Source organism: Syngnathus scovelli, chromosome 14 (assembly GCF_024217435.2).
Source record: "Syngnathus scovelli strain Florida chromosome 14, RoL_Ssco_1.2, whole genome shotgun sequence".
NCBI classification, from domain to species: Eukaryota; Metazoa; Chordata; class Actinopteri; order Syngnathiformes; family Syngnathidae; genus Syngnathus; species Syngnathus scovelli.
Window position 1 is genome coordinate 13,334,817 of NC_090860.1, and position 17,299 is coordinate 13,352,115.

General features: G+C 49.1%; 4 protein-coding genes across 5 annotated transcripts; 1 reads left to right on the forward strand and 3 right to left on the reverse strand.

Moving 5' to 3' along the window:
* Positions 1 to 91: 91 nt before the first annotated feature.
* On the reverse strand, positions 92 to 3,606 carry pccb (propionyl-CoA carboxylase subunit beta). Its single transcript, XM_049740810.2, has 14 exons — positions 3,310 to 3,606; positions 2,815 to 2,934; positions 2,675 to 2,743; positions 2,349 to 2,405; positions 2,163 to 2,276; positions 1,980 to 2,090; positions 1,816 to 1,924; positions 1,615 to 1,735; positions 1,444 to 1,525; positions 1,246 to 1,369; positions 965 to 1,173; positions 793 to 891; positions 562 to 661; positions 92 to 483 (listed from the first exon to the last, which is right to left on the reverse strand). Exons 1-14 carry the CDS (start codon positions 3,529 to 3,531, stop codon positions 362 to 364), a joined length of 1,659 nt encoding a protein of 552 aa, XP_049596767.1. The 5' UTR covers positions 3,532 to 3,606; the 3' UTR covers positions 92 to 361.
* msl2a (MSL complex subunit 2a) lies at positions 2,933 to 8,108 on the forward strand. 2 transcript variants are annotated; one of them, XM_049740769.2, is made up of 5 exons: positions 3,626 to 4,489; positions 4,606 to 4,834; positions 5,165 to 5,449; positions 5,614 to 6,785; positions 6,894 to 8,108. In XM_049740769.2, exons 2-5 carry the CDS (start codon positions 4,693 to 4,695, stop codon positions 7,197 to 7,199), a joined length of 1,905 nt encoding a protein of 634 aa, XP_049596726.1. In that variant the 5' UTR covers positions 3,626 to 4,489; positions 4,606 to 4,692; the 3' UTR covers positions 7,200 to 8,108. The 2 variants fall into 2 exon arrangements, with proteins under 2 accessions (XP_049596727.1, XP_049596726.1); XM_049740770.1 differs by lacking the exons at positions 3,626 to 4,489; positions 4,606 to 4,834 and adding an exon at positions 2,933 to 3,070.
* On the reverse strand, positions 8,083 to 10,857 carry LOC125981078 (tumor necrosis factor ligand superfamily member 10-like). Its single transcript, XM_049740929.2, has 6 exons — positions 10,669 to 10,857; positions 9,640 to 9,768; positions 9,395 to 9,440; positions 9,222 to 9,320; positions 8,892 to 9,148; positions 8,083 to 8,827 (listed from the first exon to the last, which is right to left on the reverse strand). Exons 1-6 carry the CDS (start codon positions 10,783 to 10,785, stop codon positions 8,618 to 8,620), a joined length of 858 nt encoding a protein of 285 aa, XP_049596886.1. The 5' UTR covers positions 10,786 to 10,857; the 3' UTR covers positions 8,083 to 8,617.
* Positions 10,858 to 12,326: 1,469 nt separating this feature from the next.
* Positions 12,327 to 16,458, reverse strand: nceh1a (neutral cholesterol ester hydrolase 1a). The gene is made up of 6 exons (XM_049740853.2): positions 14,843 to 16,458; positions 13,908 to 14,151; positions 13,686 to 13,755; positions 13,445 to 13,616; positions 13,052 to 13,370; positions 12,327 to 12,872 (listed from the first exon to the last, which is right to left on the reverse strand). The coding sequence occupies exons 1-6, from the start codon at positions 14,981 to 14,983 to the stop codon at positions 12,577 to 12,579; spliced, it is 1,242 nt and encodes a 413-aa protein (XP_049596810.1). The 5' UTR covers positions 14,984 to 16,458; the 3' UTR covers positions 12,327 to 12,576.
* Positions 16,459 to 17,299: the final 841 nt, after the last annotated feature.

Below are 17,299 nucleotides of genomic sequence, written 5' to 3' on the forward strand. Positions count from 1 at the left end.
GCAGTAAAAATCTCAACCCAAAATAGATTGGTCTATATTTAAATTTTAACCTTCACACTCATCTCCTCCCCAATTAGACAAAAAAATCCAGTTTTATTAAAATTCACTATTTATTGTATTTCGATTGAAAAGGCACCATTTCTGTTTGACCTAAATCCAGACACGAGGAGTGAAGTTAAAGGTAGAGGGAGGGGGGAAAAAAAACAATAAAAATATTGATAGTATGAATGAAATTCTTCAGTTGATAATGACAAGAATGCCATTAAAAAATTGTACAGATCCGATCTCGGATTGACCTGCTGATGTTTTATGCACTCCAGGCTTCCGGAGGGGAGGAGTGGGGGGGGTGATGCAATGTTTTTTACAGAGGAATGTTGGCGTGCTTCTTCCAAGGGTTGACCTGCTTCTTGCTGGCCAGCACTTCCAGGTCTCTGCAAATCCTCTTGCGCGTGGCGGACGGCTCGATGATGTCATCCACGAAACCTGCCGTGCAAGTAGGGCGGAGATTTGTTTCAGAAAAGTTTTTTTTTTTTCTTTTTTTGTCCAAATTGTTGGTGGTACCTCTAACTGCAGCAGGGAAAGGGTTGGCAAACTTGTCCACATATTCCGCTTCAGCCTCAGCCTGGTTCTCCTTTCCTCTGAAGATGATCTGAACGGCTCCCTAACACACAGATATTCAAACAAAAGTCTACACACCCTTGTTCAAATGCTGGGCTTGTTCATCATTTGGATTCATGTTAAATGGCGATCGGCACAACAGCTGTTCAAGCCGGGTCATGTGAAACTTTGTACCTTGGCGCCCATGACGGCCACCTCGGCCGTGGGCCAAGCGTAGTTGACGTCTCCTCTCAGATGTTTGGAGCTCATCACGTCATACGCGCCGCCGTAAGCCTGCGATGGAACAAATTCAGAATTAAAGAATGACATAACAAGCCGCCCGCCCGAATGTCGTGCACTCTCCCACCTTCCTGGTGATGACGGTGATCTTAGGAACGGTGGCCTCGGCGAAGGCAAACAGCAGCTTGGCTCCGTGTCGGATGATACCGCCGTACTCCTGAGACGTGCCCGGCAGGAAGCCCGGCACGTCCACAAAGGTGACGATGGGAATGTTGAAGGCGTCGCAAAAGCGCACGAAGCGAGCGCCCTTCACAGACGAGTTGATGTCCAGGCAGCCTGACCGAAAAAAAAATATATATAGGCGGATGTGACTCGTCCATGTGTAATGCGCTCAAAACGTTTGCTCACCAGAAGCCACTTTGGGCTGGTTCCCCACGATCCCCACCGTGCGCCCGTTCATGCGGGCGAACCCCACCACGATGTTTTTGGCGTAGTCGGGCATGATCTCGAAGAATTCTCTCTCGTCTGCTATCTAGCAAAGGTGGCAGAAAGAAGCACTGATTTATTTTGACTCAATGTTGAAAGAAAGTTCTTTTGAGCACTTACAGCGTGGATGATATCCAACATGTCGTAGGCCTTTGTCGACTCGAACGGGACGATGGTGTCCAGCATCGGAACCAGGCGGTCGCTAAAATAAGAGCAGATTAACAACAACAAAAAAAAAGATCATTAAAATTTTGATTTATGGGCCCATTGCAGTGGTGCCGTTTTGTCTACCTGGAGTCGAGACACTCCCTGACAGGCGCCGCGTCCTGATTGCTGAGCGGCAGGAAGTTGAAGAAGTGGCGCAGGTGCAGCAGAGCTTCCACGTCGTTCTCAAAAGCTCGATGTGCCACGCCTGGATGAGGACCACAACACACACAACATTTTCCACCCAAGGTTCAGAATAACAAGGCAGATGATGCCAAGTTTACCGACCGGACACGCTGGTGTGCGTCTTGGCTCCGCCCAGCTCCTCCTGAGTGACGTCTTCATTGGTGACCGACTTGACCACGTCGGGACCCGTGATGAACAGGTACGACGTGTCCTGTGTGTACATGATAGCGGTTAGCTTAGCACATCCAGCAGGTTATCTTTCTCACCTTGACCATGAAGGTGAAGTCGGTCAGGGCGGGCGAGTAGACAGCGCCCCCCGCACATGGCCCCATGATGAGGGAGATCTGAGGCACCACCCCGGACGCCATCACATTCCTCTGAAAGAAAGAAATAACTTTTTTTTCTCATTTTTTAAAATCATTTGGTTAACTGTGTGGCGTGCAACTAACCAGGAATATGTCCGCATAGCCAGCCAGAGACTCCACGCCCTCTTGGATGCGAGCACCTCCCGAGTCGTTGAGGCCGATGACGGGCGCTCCCACCATCATGGCCTGGTCCATTATCTGAATGACAATGAGCAGACGTGTAACCGACGGCAACGCATCCGCCTGAAGTACTCCTTGGCGGGTGCTTACCTTGCAAATCTTCTGTGCGTGAGCTCCAGACAGACTGCCACCAAACACGGTGAAATCCTAAACACCAACATCACTTTAAGCAGACCTTTTTTTTTTTTTTTTTTTTTAAATGCAAAGCAACATTACTGTGATTTACTGCTCTCAGTTATGATGACCCCTGTGCTGTATACAATATTTTGATGTCGATTATGCTGCCCCCAGGTGGCCAAGGCACGCACAACAGGAAGAGCAGCACAATATGACTATGTGGCAAGAGCTGTCCACAAATCAATAGTTTTGATCAAATTTCACAAAATGGTGGCGATAATTTCCTTGACAAGCCCTACCTGGCTGAAGACGTACACCAGGCGGCCATTGATCCTCCCGCTTCCCGTCACCACGCTGTCACCGGGGAACTGAAGGCAGAAGACAGGCAGTGACATCACGCAACCTCAGAAAAGAGGAAGGTGATGGAGACAACAACCACCTTGTTTTGATCCTGCTCCATGCCGAAGTCGGAGCAGCGGTGCTCCACAAACATGTCTGTCTCGCAGAAGGACTCAGCATCCAGCAGGAGCTCCACTCGCTCCCGAGCTGTCAGCTTGCCCTGTGAGCACACCTCAACTTTTTATTTGGCTTTTCTGGAAGTGGCACCACAGAAGCGGGCCGGCAAAAGTGACAACAATCGCAAGAGGAAGGACCACAAGTGAAAATAGACCTCACCTCAGCGAGCATCTAAATAAGTAAGTGGCTTTTGACTTAATTGGATTTTGGGGTGAAGATTTCACCACTGAGGTAGAAAACTCTGCCAGTGTTGACCATTGTTTGTATTGTGTTATATTTTCTTTGGGGGGGGGGTATTAATGCAAGACTTGAAATCATGCATTTAAGACAACCATGACGTCATGTAGCTGATGTAGTCTAATAATGACGTCACGACGTCGTCCTTGCACCCAAAGACGTAAAAGTTAGCCGCTCTTACCCGTTTGTGTTGCGCGTCGATCCTCTTCTGACCTCCCCCGACCAGCGCCGCCTCTCGTTTCTTCTCAATGCGCTCCCGCACGGATAGGTGGCTGACCGAGTAGCATCGTTTCGCCGATAGCGTCGGCGCACCACGCTTGACCGGCGCCAGACTCCTAAACGACAGCCGGAAACCATCGAGCAATCCGCGGGTTCCCCGAACAACACTGTAGGCCGCCATCATGGCTGCGCGTGCATCTCCGGTGTCAGAAGGCAAGCCGAAACACGGGTCATACGAGCCAATGGCGAGCAATGGGCGCTCCCTTGCAACCAATTGGACTGAAGGAGAGAGTCGGAAAAGGCAGGACTTGTTTTATTTACAAGCTGTTGGGTTAATGCAGTACCTACTAAATTCGCCCTAAATATATTCTTTAAAGTACATAACCCTTTTGAGTCATGCTTTTTTGTTTGTTTGTTGACGAGCCATTCACATTAGAATACATTCTACAAAACGTACACAACTGTCATTTTATAGAGCAGTGCGCAAGAGCAACCAAAGGGAGCGCTGTCACGACATGGGAGCCCTATTTCTCACTTCCGCCTAGCAAAAACGGTAACCACGGTGACTGGCAAAGTCTCGCGCGATGTCCGTTCGCGTCGAGCAATATCTATGGAGAAGCTGGGGGGGCTTGCTGCGAGGAAGTGCAATTCAAATGACTGATTAAATTTCCAAAAGGCACAGCGAGCGTAATGTGTCCCTCTGCCCTGCGGCCGTTACGGTAGATCACGCGGAATAAGCCACCACCGCTGGGGCATTCAGACCCACCCTGGCTACAAAGCAGCGCGGGGGGGGATTTAAACATTTCCGATAGCTCTGCTTTTTGGGGGGAGCTAACGATGCTAACTTTAGCTTTGTTTACATGGAGCGCGCGCCTGGTACATGGTAGCTAACTGCTAACCGAGTCTCTTTAACCGCCAAAGTATTAACCGGACGCTCACATTTCACCACAGTTTAGCTAGTTTTTTGGAAGATATGTTATTTATGGCTGAGTCGAGCGACTTGTTGCCCGAGGCGACGAGCCGCCGACACATCCGTGAGCGAGCGAGCTAGCTATGCTAACGGTTAGGCTCCGTTAAACAATGCTAACCCCTTGAAGATGGCTCTATAACTTCAACGTTCGTTCCGACAGTGGAGTAATAATGTGAGTAATTATGACGACGTGAGAATGAGCGTTTCCATCATAGTGTAGTGATTCTGATATAGTTTACATGTATTATAAATGGCTTTCTGTCTACTCTGATACTGTACTGACATAAGAAGCGTGAACAGCCTCTTTGCTTCGTGTGGATATAATCCCCCTCAACACACAAGCCGTACCCCAACTCCTTCCCCCGAGAGGCGGCGATGAACCCGGTCAACGCGGCCGCCCTGTACGTGTCCGCTAGCCGGGCCGTGCTGCAGTGCGACCCGCGGCATCCGCACACCTTCTCGGACATGTACACGCTGCTGCCCTTCTTCAGACAGTCGCTGGCTTGTCTCGTCTGTGGTAAGCGCCGCCACTATGATGAAAATCATAATATTGAGGGTGGGCGTGTGAGTTGCAGCGCTCGACTCAGTTTGCCGTCGCCCTGGCAACCGAGGCCGAGCTCATGACTGTCATGCGTCTCCCCCCCTCTGTTGGTAAAACACGACTCCACTTGTATTTCCTATTCATGCTTTATTTTGTTAGAGTAGCCGGGCTCTCTTAAAATAAAACATTGCAGAGTTTTGAATATAATTGCACAACGTGTTTTATCTATGGAGTGCCCGTGGGTGAATTTAATTCGTGGTGGCAGGTAGCTTCCGTTCTGCTTACGAGGTATGTGCTGTTTTTCAGGCGAGCTGGTGCAGGACCCGGTGTCGGCGCCCCACCCCGGCTGTCCGCACCACGTGTGTCTGGGCTGCCGTGGTCAAAAGATGGCGGTGCGACCGGCGTGTAGCCGCTGCCGAGACGCGGCAGGCTTCCGGGAGGACAAGCAGCTGTCCCTGTTGGTGCGGCTTTACCGGAAGCTGTGCGTCTACGTGGCGCACTCGGCACTGCTGCCGTGCGTCAGCGCTAATGCCGAGTTGATGGCGCTGCTGGAGGAGGCGCTGGTGGAGAAGGTGGAGTCCACCTGTGCAAGTAGGCATTGTTATACAAGTTATACAACACTCGTTTGAGATACTAAAATTAATAACTAAACAAAGCATTTTTGCAGTAATAAAAACTAACAAACCTGCTCTGTAAAGTAATTCAAACAAATTGAATTCAGAAAGTCAAAATGAAATTAACCATAATCCTGGTAGGAACGCTGGACGGCGGGTTGGTGGATAGCGAGCCTTTAGAGGACGACGAGCTACTGGGCGGTGAACCCGTGCAGGACGGCGGGTTGGCCGGTAGCGACCCTGCGAACCACGAGTTGGTGGACGGAGACTTGGTGGATGGCGAGCCCGAAGGAGATGGCGACTTAGAGCCGGACGCCTCCGCCGCCGAGTCGTCCATCCACACCGACGTCGTCGAGCTGTACCAGGGTGCAGGGGCGTGCAACGGGGCTCTCCTGGAGAGCCTGGAGCCCTCCTCGCCTGAGCTAGAGGTGTGCGAGCTGATGGAGGAGACGCTAGCCCCGCCCCCTCCGCAGGGCCTCGCCGCTTCCGACACAGCCACCCTGGAGCTGAGTCTCACCACTGGACCCTTCACTGCCGAAGCCTTCGCCCCTGGATCTATCCCGACCGCAGCCTTCCCCGCCGGGGCGTTTGCCCCCGCGCCGGGCGGCAGGGAGTTGGAGGAGGGTGAGGTTCTCCTCCTCAGCGTCGAGGAGGTCCTCCAGACTCTGGACCCCCTTCAGCCGCCCACCGACAGCCCACCGGACCGCCACGCCCACATGTACCTCCAGCTGGACGCCACCCACAACTACACACAGCTGCACGCGGACAGGACTCACATGGCCCTGAGCCCCGCGTTCGCCCCTCCCTCTCTCGCCACCCCGCTGCCCCCCTCGCCTTCCTCCTCCGCGCCATCGTCACGTCACAAACGCAAGCGCTCGCGATCGGAGAGCGACCGAGAGCAGGTGAAGCCGCTCCCCATCGCCTCCATCCTGCAGGGGCCCACATCGCCGCACGGACAGCACGCCGCCGCGCCCTCCTTCGTCGCGCCGCCCCACGCCTACTCGCCTCTCTATAACGGGGTGGCGCCCAAGCCCGCCCGCCAACACCACCACCATCATCACCACCACAGCAAGGGTGCCCGCAAGCACGGCGAGCTGGGGCCCAAGAAGAAGGCGCGCGCAGGTGGCAAAAGCAAGGAGCGCAGTAAAGAGCAACGACTGCAGCTGTCCGGCTGCCTGGTGCCCCCGGCGCCACCCCGTCCCCCCTACAAAAAGCCCGTGGAGAAGAAAGGCTGCAAATGCGGACGTGCCACCCAGAACCCCTCGGTGCTCACCTGCAGGGGGCAGCGTTGCCCCTGCTACTCCAACCGCAAGGTGAGAATATGACCTGCTATGTATACGGTCATCGTAAATTCCACTTTTTCCATCTCCGTGTGTAATATTAGAACTTGTACTAACCAAATGAATGGTCACCATCTGCAGGCGTGCCTGGACTGCATCTGCCGCGGCTGCCAGAACTCTTACATGGCCAACGGCGAGAAAAAGCTGGAGGCATTCGCTGTGCCTGAGAAGGCGCTGGAGCAGACACGGCTCACGCTGGGCATCAACCTCACCAGCATCACGGCGGCCGCCGCCCTCCGCAGCCCATCGGGCAGCGGCCTCCGCGCCGGCACCCTGCTCAACGTGGCGGCGGCCACCGGCGCACCCGTTGCCACCGCCTTCCTGTCGGCGAGCAGCCCGCCAAGGGACCCCACCTACGAGGACAGCCTTGAGCTGCTCATTGGCTGAACCCTATGAGGAGGTGGGCCAGATTTTTTTTTTTCCCGGTGCTTGTTGAATGTTCCGGCTGCTCGCCACCCCTGCCCCCCTGAAGGGGGCGCACTATGGCAGCTGCTTTTCTTCTGTGGTGGAAAATGTGCAGTAGCCGGACTAGTGTGGGTGTGCCAAACCCTCCTGTAACGGTGCCTGTGTGTGTATGTGTGTGCGTGGGTGTGCTGCTCTCAACCCCTTCCCCCCCGACATACAGCACCCTTGAAGGCAATAGGACCCCACCCCCTCCAACCAATACTCTCTTGCCACAGCCCCATGGCTCCCTTTTTTTTAAATCTGTACCGCTGTGCAAGCAACCGTGACATGGAAGTACTTGACTAACATTTAGCGTCGTTAGCACTTAGCGTGAGACAAAAAAACTCCTACGGTGCGTCCAAAGACAACACTGGCGCTTCTGTTAAAAGCCAAGACATGAGTTGTTTTTAATTTTATTTTTTTATCTCTACCCCAACTCCCAAAACAAGAGTATTGTGTGCGATTGTGTGTGTGTGCGCGAGTGTCATCCTAATGCGTCATCACTGTATGGGTCCAGTATGCGTGGGACCAACAAGATATTTATCGAAAACCAACAAAAAAACAAATAACGGGCGACAGAGTGAGGAGGACTCTCAGCGCGAAATCAAGCAGCTCTCCGTTGGTAGCGGGCGCGTTATGACCTCACAACCATCAGCATAAACAATGTAATCTTCCCTATATGTGTGCGTTGATGTGTGTCTTTTGGGGCATTACTTGAAGCCGGATTAGTTTTAGGTTGTCGTTTATTTTGTATCGCTAAAATCATTTGAAGATGAAAACATTCACTGCCATGACATGGACTCGACCAGTAAGACAGACACGTCAATTAAATGATAGTTTTTTACTTTTTCACTGGTGTGTGTGTGCGTCTCTGTGTGTGGCTCCTAATGCTTTCCAGACAAAAATGAAATCGCAATGAAAAAAAGTAATGTTAGCTTCCAGTGTTAGCATCCATGTTATCCTCTCTGTTAGTTTCCGAAGCTACCGCTAATGTTAGCGGTAAGCCCAGCCTTGGCTTGAAACCGAAGGTTCGTGAGTGACTTTAGATGAACTTTGCAGTATTGACTTTAGCTTCCAATTTGGCTTAAGCTTGTGTCGGGACAAACTCAAGGCATCGCCGCTTTTCTATTTGCGTACGTAAGCAAAAGCCCTGCTTGCCGCCATCGCCGCCGTTCCGCTTTCCAGCTGCGGGGGAAAGCCCTTGCGGCTTATCCTCACTTGAGCACATTTTAGCACGCTGAATGTTGACTGCAAACATCAATGGCTCATTATCTGCCGAGCGCGCCGCGTGATCATGACAGCATGACTTAAGTAGTCAATCCCGTACGGAGGCTGCGGACCACGAGGTCCCGAGCTCGGGTCTAGCCCACCAGGAAAGTCCCGAAGTAGCTGGCCCGGCCGTCCGCCTCCACGGCGCTGGCGTTGCCGACGGCCACAAAGAGGCGGTCGTCAGGCTGCAGGAAGGCCGTGCCCGCCTGGGTGAGGGAGAACATTCCGGGCTCCCTGCCTCGCGGCCAGCAGGCGCTCCGCGAAGACTTCATGAGCAGGATGGGAGCCGTGTACGAGCTCATCTACGTAAACATCGGGACGTTTTTTAACGGGTACAGACAATCAGACTTGTACCATGATTCTGACCTTCTTATAAATATACTGGACGAGCTGGGCCCCTTCTTGCTCCCCGTCTGGGTTGTGGTCATGTTCCTCCTCCTGGTCCTTGCTCCAGGTGGAGGAGAGCCTGAAGTAGGTCTGTGCGTAGATGAAGTAGAGCCCCGCCCGAGGCACTAGCAGCTCTCCCCCTTTCAGCTCCACATTGTGTAGGAAGGACTCCCCTCGGTGTCCTTCCCACGCCGTGACACGCTCGCCCAGGTACCCTTTGCGGCTCTTCCCACCGTCTGCGAGCCATTAACGTAAAGCCAAAACTTTCGTATTGTAAAAATTTCCAACAGATAATTTAATTCCTCTCACCTTCTTGCGTCTGTGAGGATGAAGTGGCGGTCACGTGAGCCGCCACATCAGGACGAACGTGGCCGTCAGGCAGGAAAGGAAGGACGTCTGTCAGCTTATCTGGCAACCACACAGTCGAGCCGTTTTATTGAGGCAGAAAAGATCATTTGTATCGGCCTTGGTTACGCTCTTACTTGTCACGCCGGAAGACGTGTCCTTCTCTAATCTTGCCGCCATCGCCTGCAAAATAACCACCAAAAATTAAACACAAAGAAAGAATTGACTAAAAATTTAAATCTGGAAAATCCCAAAAATGAACTCCATCCAGAAGCGTGTGTCTAAGGTAGATATGTGCCTTGGCCAACAGGGGGCAGTACTTTATTATAGGACTAAAAAAAATTAAATTGCAAGACAAGTGTCAGATAGAATACAATCAAACCTTTTCAATGTGGTAGCGGAGTTGTTGCAAAACTTGCCAGCAGGGGTCACTCGTCTTCTCATCGGTCGGGAACTCGAAATTGACGTCGGTCAAACATGACATGCTGCCCCCGGAAAAACTGTCCTGCATCTGTAGACATGAAGCGAAACTGAAAACCGCAACACAACCTGCTCCGGTTAAAGCTAGCTAGCGGCGTACTTGAGGTTGAACTAACTATAAAATATCCCTGTGCTCTTTTTTTAACCCCTTAATGGATAAAGGTCTTAGCCAAGGGTCAGTAGAGCGTAGGAGGTTTTTTTTTTTTAGGGTAAAAGTGAAGATTGTGCATGGAGACCCCCGAGGCGTCTTCTTTCCCAACATTCCAGACTCCAGACAACAGTTAAACCTTATGATATTTTAGCACATAATGCAACCACTATTTTGCACACACAAACAATCACAACACAAAGAAACGCTTGTAGTAATTTTATATATATATATACTAAATGATTACCTGTAGTCTACTTAAGTTCCATAAATTGGTGCCTTAATTTGGAAAATAATTGATTTAATATATATTGGGCCCCGACCGTTTAAAAGGCTGCTATTAGTTCTGTTTTAATCGGCAAAAAAAAAAAAAAGAAATCAAAAAGAATTAGTTTAATTCCATTTAATGCGACTTGGCCACCGGAGGGCAGTATAATCCTGTCATACCGAAGCACGAAGACTTTTACAACTACTACTGCAGTGATGATAAAGAATATATGTCTCTGCGTATTGTCTGTATATGTTGATGTGGTTCTAATATGTATTGCTTAGAACCACCACACCACGCTTGTCGTTAGCCCATCTTAGTGTTTTGCTAAAAAGCAAACCACTCTGCCCCGTTTCCTCCCATTGTCGGCCGGCACACCGCGAGCGTTGGCAGCCGTTCTGCTCTCGCATTCCTGCTAGATGAAGCGCAACTTTTGACAGCGTGTTTAATCTGTTCCACACCGAGACAAGTCCTTTTTAGCGCTTCGCTAAGTGAGCCTAGTGAGCTGTCCTTACCGTGTGCAGGACTCGGTTGAAGAAGACCACGCTGAGCACCAGTGTGAGGGTCTGCACGGCCGCGGCGGCCAGCACCAGCAGCCAGAAGCATTGCGGGGAGCCCCAAGAAGCGCTCATGACGAGGTCGAGAAGGCGCAGCCGCTTAAGTCGAGCAAATGAGAAAGAGGAAAAAAAGAGAGGAGGAGTAGTTGGAAGATGACGAGGAGGAGGAGTGTTAGGGGCCTGGCTGTCTTATTACAACTCCAAGCCGGCCCCACTTCACTGGCCTCTGGAAATTTTAAATAAGTTCCAAAAATAGATGTCAACAAAACAGTCATTAAAGATATATTTGGCGTCTTTAAATGATTTTGACACTTTGGGTGATTATTTATAAAAATATTCCCCAAGATGTGATCGTGTTTTTTAAGATCGTTTATGATAAAAACATGAATCATTTTCATTTCAAAGCATTTGTAAACATACTTTTATTTGTTCATTATTAAAGCCGTTAAAACATGAAGGCAGCCCGTTCTCCTCCTCCTCGTAAAAACGGGTTTCCTCTTATTGATGCAATGATACACAGCTTGTTGCCAAATGACCCTCTCCATTGTTTGGCAGGTCATCGTACTCTTTGACACGAACAGTGGATACCAAAAGTCGGCACACCCCTGTTTAAAAAAAACAAAGGCCCGTTTCATTATTAATGTGAGCTGTAAGCTTTACGACGTGTTTTGAGATCAACGGAAAAAAAAAATTAACAACTGAAATCATGTTTGCAAAAGTGTGCACACCCTCATACGTTCTTTTTTCTCCAATTTTAACAGGTCATATTAACGGTGGGGAAAGTTTGATCTTGGTTATTTTCTCTTTTATATCACAGAAACCTGCCTTTTTTTTTTTTTTATCCACTTCACTTGAAAGTAGAGCCGGACATAATAAGTCAGGGCCTCAACGTTATTGAGTGAGTCACTTCCGAGGTCTGTCGGGAGGGAAGGAGGTGATAAGCCAGGAACGTTTCCCCCTCGGGGAGGGAAGTTGACACCCTGAGAGAACCCCCCCCCGTTCTCACACACACACATTGTGGGAGCGAGTTAGAACGTGTGTTGCAACGTCGAAAACATCCCAAAGAATGAACAATATGAACGCTTTAAAACAAGTGGAAAAATTTGTGGCACCTGTGGGATGAGCAAGTCGGTCAGCATTTTTCTTATATTCCTTGAATCACTCCCCCTTAAAAAATGTTGAATAAAATTTTATTCTCCATTATCCAAACAAACAATAGAGCTTAATGTTTTTTCAGCCTTGATAAAAACACATTTTATATCTGTTACGCAATACCTAATCGAAATATTCACGCTAGTAAGAGAAATATTTTTCATATATATTCTGTTAATACATTAATTACACACCCATAATTGATATGTCTATCATCATACCGAAAACGTTAAGTGTCCCTTCAAACCAAGCGCTCCCTACCTCCTGTTACATTCGGACATCTTTTGGCTCATGTCCAACCAGACATCATGTTCACAAATTGGATTGGAAGATTGCTGGAAGATTCTTTCCGTTACCTCCCCCGAGGCTCGCTCTCTTCCTGGGAAAGTCACGGAACACAAAAGATTCCTTGACTGTAGGATTTTCTGATTGATATAACAGAAATGCCACTTTAAAAAAGGACATTTGTGTATATAGTTTTTATTATTATTAAACCAGAGTACAGAAATATATATTATTATATTTTAATACTAAAATGTGAAATATCCCCTCGCACCAAACAAGGTCCGTGTATTTTTTGTCCTTAAGATAATGTCGAATCATCTTTGATCCTGCTTTTTTTCCTGCTTGTTTTATAATGCACATTTTTTTGGGCCTGATTATTGATCAAATATATTTTGAGATGATACATTTGGAAAGATGAAGTTGAAGCCCCTACAAGTTGTCACGTAGCCACCGGACGTAGTCCGCAAAGGCCCTCACCCCGACGTCGAACGCGAAGGGCCACATGGTGAGACTGAAGCATGCGTGAAATCCGTCCAAGTAGTTCTCGGCCTTGACCGCCACGCCGGCGTCGCTCAAACGGCGCGCATACATCAGGCCGTCGTCTCGCAGCACGTCATGCTCGCACGTCATGATGTAGGCCCGTGGGCACTTGGCTAGAACCTCAGGTTCGGCCAAGAGAGGCGCTGCACGCACGTCTAGCAGACCTGGAACCTCATCCAGAATTCCTGAATGGGGCAAAATTTCAAATGTTTACATTAATTTTTTTTTTTGCAGTCAAAAAACAGTTAAATTAAGGTTCCACAGTACTTCTGTATTACACCACCCTCTAGTGGCCAAAGTGCGCACGCCAGAAATTGAAGACCTGTCACTTGTATCATCTTGAAATGAATCAACCTTTCCATACTTTCCATCCTACGCGGCCCCTTGCCACGTACTGGCAAGTAGTCATTGCGGTGCTTCGGATGAAGGAGGGTGGTCCAATCCAGGCGAGCCATCAGGTCCGGCGCCACGTTGGAGCTGTGTTGGTTGGCGAAGAAGTGTGACTTAAGGGAGAGGTCGGCGCCCAGGTATTGCAGCCAAAACTGGACCATGGCCGAACGGTTGAGGATGACCATGTCTCGGTTTTGCTGATAGGACGGCGTGTTGAAGTCCAGAGCCTGAAGGACCGGGTAGATCAAAGCCTGCACGCTGAACTTCACGCTCATGCTGTCATCCATGGCAATCTAAACAAGACATCACATTTTGCAGAGAAAATGTTTTTTCGTGTCTAATCTCTTCCAAAATGTTCCCACCGTACCTCTTGAGCGATGGCGGCCGATAGGTTGCCGCCGGCGCTGTCCCCCGACACGGCGACGCGCTGCGGATCCACGCCGTACTCGGCCAGCACCTCCGGGGATAGGAAGTGCTTGGCGGCCGCCAGGCAGTCCAGGTACGGCGTCGGGAAGCGACTCTCGGGATACAGACGGTAACTGTGGGAACAAGACGTGCAGGTGAAAAATAAGAAAAACTCTTGGATGGGTTGAAAGTTTAAGACTTACTCGACTGAAACCACAACCATGTCGAGTTCTTTGGACATTTTGCGGCTTCCTTGATCGTACGCGCCGTCCCCTGGGGAACAACACACACCTGACGTTTTGTTCATGAATACAACATTCAGGGTGCCTCAGGGATCAACTCTAAGCCCCTTTATCTTTGCAATAGTGATGGATGGAATATAAATGTGTGTGTGAATGAGAGCTAGACGAGGAAGAGCGACTGACTGGGACTGCCGTAGGCCCAGCCTCCTCCATGGATGTAGAGCAGACCCCTTCTCAGCTGCCCTTCGCCTTCAGTCTGGGGCTGGTAAATGCGCACGGGGACGCCGTCGAAAACCACGTCGCTGACCGCCAAGTAGCCCGCATCAGGCCCGGCTGTCAACTTCTTAACGGTGCCCTCCAGGCGCTTGGATGTATTTCGGCTGGCCGTGATGTGGTGGCCCAAGCCCAGCCACTCCATCACACGCGCCTGATGGGGAACATTTATTTATTATTTTGCAGGAAATTCAACCTTGGCTCGGTATCCAGACAAAGTGTGCCCATGTGGTCGTAATGGTAGACTTTCACCTGCAAAGCTTGTGACGCAATGAGGAGCAAAGGTCAACATTGACGGGAAGTTAGTGATGCAAACCTGACTTGGTTTTCTCAACGTTAGTACGCAAAATGCTGCTTTCTTAACTTAAGCTTTATTGCGCAACACCTTCTATTTGTGGTTAGGATTGGAAACCTGACAAACTGATCTTACATGTCACGAGTATTTTCATTTATGTTTGCTTAGACTTAGACGTGTGTGTTCACTTTTTATGCAGGATAAGATGGAAATTTTACATAGCACACATGGAACATGTAAAAAAAAGCATTGAGGCAATATTGGGAAAATAGTAAATAATTCATATGCCTTTGCAGGGAGTTCTCGGTTTACAACGGTCTTGCAAAGCAACCCTCATGACTGCTAACAAGTTTGCAAAAAGTGTGTGAAGGCAACCAATGTATTTCTATTCTCATTTGATTATTTTACAAATTAGCCGTGGGCAAGAAAAAATGCAAGAGTGGAACACACAATTTCCAGACTCAAACCCTAGAAAGCACATTTTCCACCTTCTACTTGAATTCCTTAAAACCAATTTCAAATCAAGTCCTTCAATTATTTTTAAACTCACCAGGCGTATGACAGTTTTGATAATGTCATCTAACAGCCAAAGTTTCCATTGCTGCCGAATAGCCGCAGGCAGCGGCTTGTACAAGCAGAAGCGCACAGCCGCGGCCAGCGAAACGGCGATGACCGCCAACAGCAACCACATCTCGGCTCAGCTGAGCCGTGTCGCACCGGTGCGCTGCGGAGCGCTGCGGCTGATATGAGCAAGGGAGGGAAAAGGTGACGAAAGCAAAGGTGACAGAGAAAGGGGAGTGGCCAAACCAGTTTCAAAAACTTTCATGATGAACTTCATAATTACTCCCAATATAAAAATAAAATATAATAATTATATACTTTATAGTATGCATCTTTTTAAAATCCACAACGTGTTTCTGTGGATGTTCAACTGGCTTTTGACATATTTAACAAGCTTCATTTGACTTTTTTTTTTACCTGAAACTGTACAAAGGGGAACATCCGGGACTTTGACTTTTAAAAATACTTGTAGTATACATTGTCGCCACATGAGGGCAGAATACAACTGTTGATCGGTTTATTTGATTTTATTAGAATTTTTTTTGTATGAATCTTTTATTGGCATTTTATGCTTAACACCTTCAACTATAATGTATTTAGTGTATTTCTTATTTTTTTTGTATTTTCTAATCTTTTTCAAGGCAAGTTAGAAAATGTTTTGGGTTGTTTTATTGCAACTTGCAAAGACATGCAATAAGACTGGTGTGGTCCATAACATTTTTTTTTTTTTTTAACAACAATGCCAGCAATAATTAGGGGTAATAAAGCGGGTGCCACTCTTGCACTCCCTTCCCACGGGTTCACTCCAGTTCTGCGTCCCTGGTGATTTCCCTTGTGAGAACATAAACAGCGACGACGAAGGCCTGACCCCGGCCACTGACGGATTTTCCAAAACAAGCTCCAGCGGGACGGCCCGGCCGACCGTGTCAGATTAACCTCTGGGGCTCCCGGAGGAGGTGCGCTCCAACATTTAGATACCGAATACTGTCATAAAGTCGGCTAAAAAAGGAATCCAAAGTGAGGGTGGTTGGACCTTTGACCGAGTTGTGATGTCGAACAAACTCCACTGTGGATATTGAGTGTATTTCATGACCTCGCTTTAGCCTTCATAATCCACAGCTTTGTTCTCCTACGTCCCATGTTCTTGTCTTGCTTTTTGTTCCTCCATGTTCCTCGTTTCAACCAAGCCTGGGCCGCTCGTGTCTTGTCCAAGTGTAGCTCGTTGGCTCGTCTTTTTGCTTGTCGTTACTGTCAGTCGCCGTTTTCCTCCAAGTCATGACACGGTGAGTCTTTTGTTACACTACTTTGGTATTGAATGACTTTTTTGATCTGATTAAAAAAAAGAAAGTTATACAAGCGCTTTGGCCTGTCCCAGCATGACGTGCTGTGTTTGTGCGGCTATATTTGAAACCCTAAGCAAGACTGCACGCTGCACCCAAGATCCGTTTCCCGAAGCTGCAAGCAGATGCCAAAAATGTGTCCGAAAAAGAGAGTCAGCGGAATGCTAAGAGTTTAAACTTGAATGCGATATATACGTGTCTGCCGAGCATAAAAAATGGCGTCTCCCTGTAGTCTGCGGTACGGAGGCCCCAATGTCGGGGGCGGCCTCGACTGGAATTACACTTAATGGTCATTTAGCGCCACTAAATACAGGAGGCACGCGCTCTGGGTTTCCGTTTCAAGCTGCCTTGCGACCCCCCTCCCTCCTCATTTTTGCACGCCGAAATGAATAAACATCTTTGACTTTATTCAACACCCCATCAAAAGCAAATGGCTTACTTCGCTCATCAACCGCAAAGCGGGATTTTAATATTCTAAATTCCAATTTTCTCTAGTTGACTTTGAAGCTGAGTATTGTGCGACCATGCGGGTTATTGTGTATTAGCCCATTGGGGAAATTGGTAAACAACTTAATTCAATTGAGTGGATCGAACATCAGACGAGGAGTGAGAAATTAAAAAAAAAAAAAATTATGAATTCAGCATTGGAGAATTGTGGCGTGTGAATTATGTGTGGTCCGTTGCACGGGGCGGTTATCAAAAAACATAAATTGGCATGAACCGTCAGGATTGTTGTCGTCGTCACTGGAGCAGGCCTCACCGCTAACGCAAATTTGGGAAAATCCATCCGTCTAGGTTGGGGGTCAGACAGGGCCCGACTGCATGCCTCAGCCCTGACCTTTGACCTTGTTGTGCCCGGGAGGAGGAGGGGGGGGACATTTCGAGCTGTGAAAGTCATCACAGGGGAAGAGTTGGAGGTTGCTGGGAAGACACAACATACAACTGTTTCCTTTGCAGCCCCCCCCCACACCGCAACCCCCTTCCCAAATCGGATACCGATGTTCGGTCAACCCAGCCCCCCCAGCCCCCACCTTAAGCTGTCAAGCTGGACGCGGCCTCCCCGTTTGGCTTCAGCTGCTGTGCAGAAACCACGACAAGAAGCAGCT

Coding starts and splice junctions, on each gene's coding strand:
- pccb (XM_049740810.2), bottom strand. CDS start 3,531: ATGATGGCGGCCTACAGTGTTGTTCGGGGAACCCGCGGATTGCTCGAT. Junction 1,925..1,979: donor ACTTCACCTTCATGGTCAAG/GTGAGAAAGATA, acceptor ATGTACACACAG/GACACGTCGTACCTGTTCAT. Junction 1,526..1,614: donor AGGGAGTGTCTCGACTCCAG/GTAGACAAAACG, acceptor CTCTTATTTTAG/CGACCGCCTGGTTCCGATGC.
- nceh1a (XM_049740853.2), bottom strand. CDS start 14,983: ATGTGGTTGCTGTTGGCGGTCATCGCCGTTTCGCTGGCCGCGGCTGTG. Junction 13,617..13,685: donor ATGGTTGTGGTTTCAGTCGA/GTAAGTCTTAAA, acceptor TTGTTCCCACAG/TTACCGTCTGTATCCCGAGA. Junction 13,371..13,444: donor CGGCCGCCATCGCTCAAGAG/GTACGGTGGGAA, acceptor TGTCTTGTTTAG/ATTGCCATGGATGACAGCAT.
- msl2a (XM_049740769.2), top strand. CDS start 4,693: ATGAACCCGGTCAACGCGGCCGCCCTGTACGTGTCCGCTAGCCGGGCC. Junction 4,835..5,164: donor GCTGGCTTGTCTCGTCTGTG/GTAAGCGCCGCC, acceptor GCTGTTTTTCAG/GCGAGCTGGTGCAGGACCCG. Junction 5,450..5,613: donor GGTGGAGTCCACCTGTGCAA/GTAGGCATTGTT, acceptor TAATCCTGGTAG/GAACGCTGGACGGCGGGTTG.
- LOC125981078 (XM_049740929.2), bottom strand. CDS start 10,785: ATGAGCGCTTCTTGGGGCTCCCCGCAATGCTTCTGGCTGCTGGTGCTG. Junction 9,321..9,394: donor CACGTCTTCCGGCGTGACAA/GTAAGAGCGTAA, acceptor TGTGGTTGCCAG/ATAAGCTGACAGACGTCCTT. Junction 8,828..8,891: donor TCCAGTATATTTATAAGAAG/GTCAGAATCATG, acceptor ATGTTTACGTAG/ATGAGCTCGTACACGGCTCC.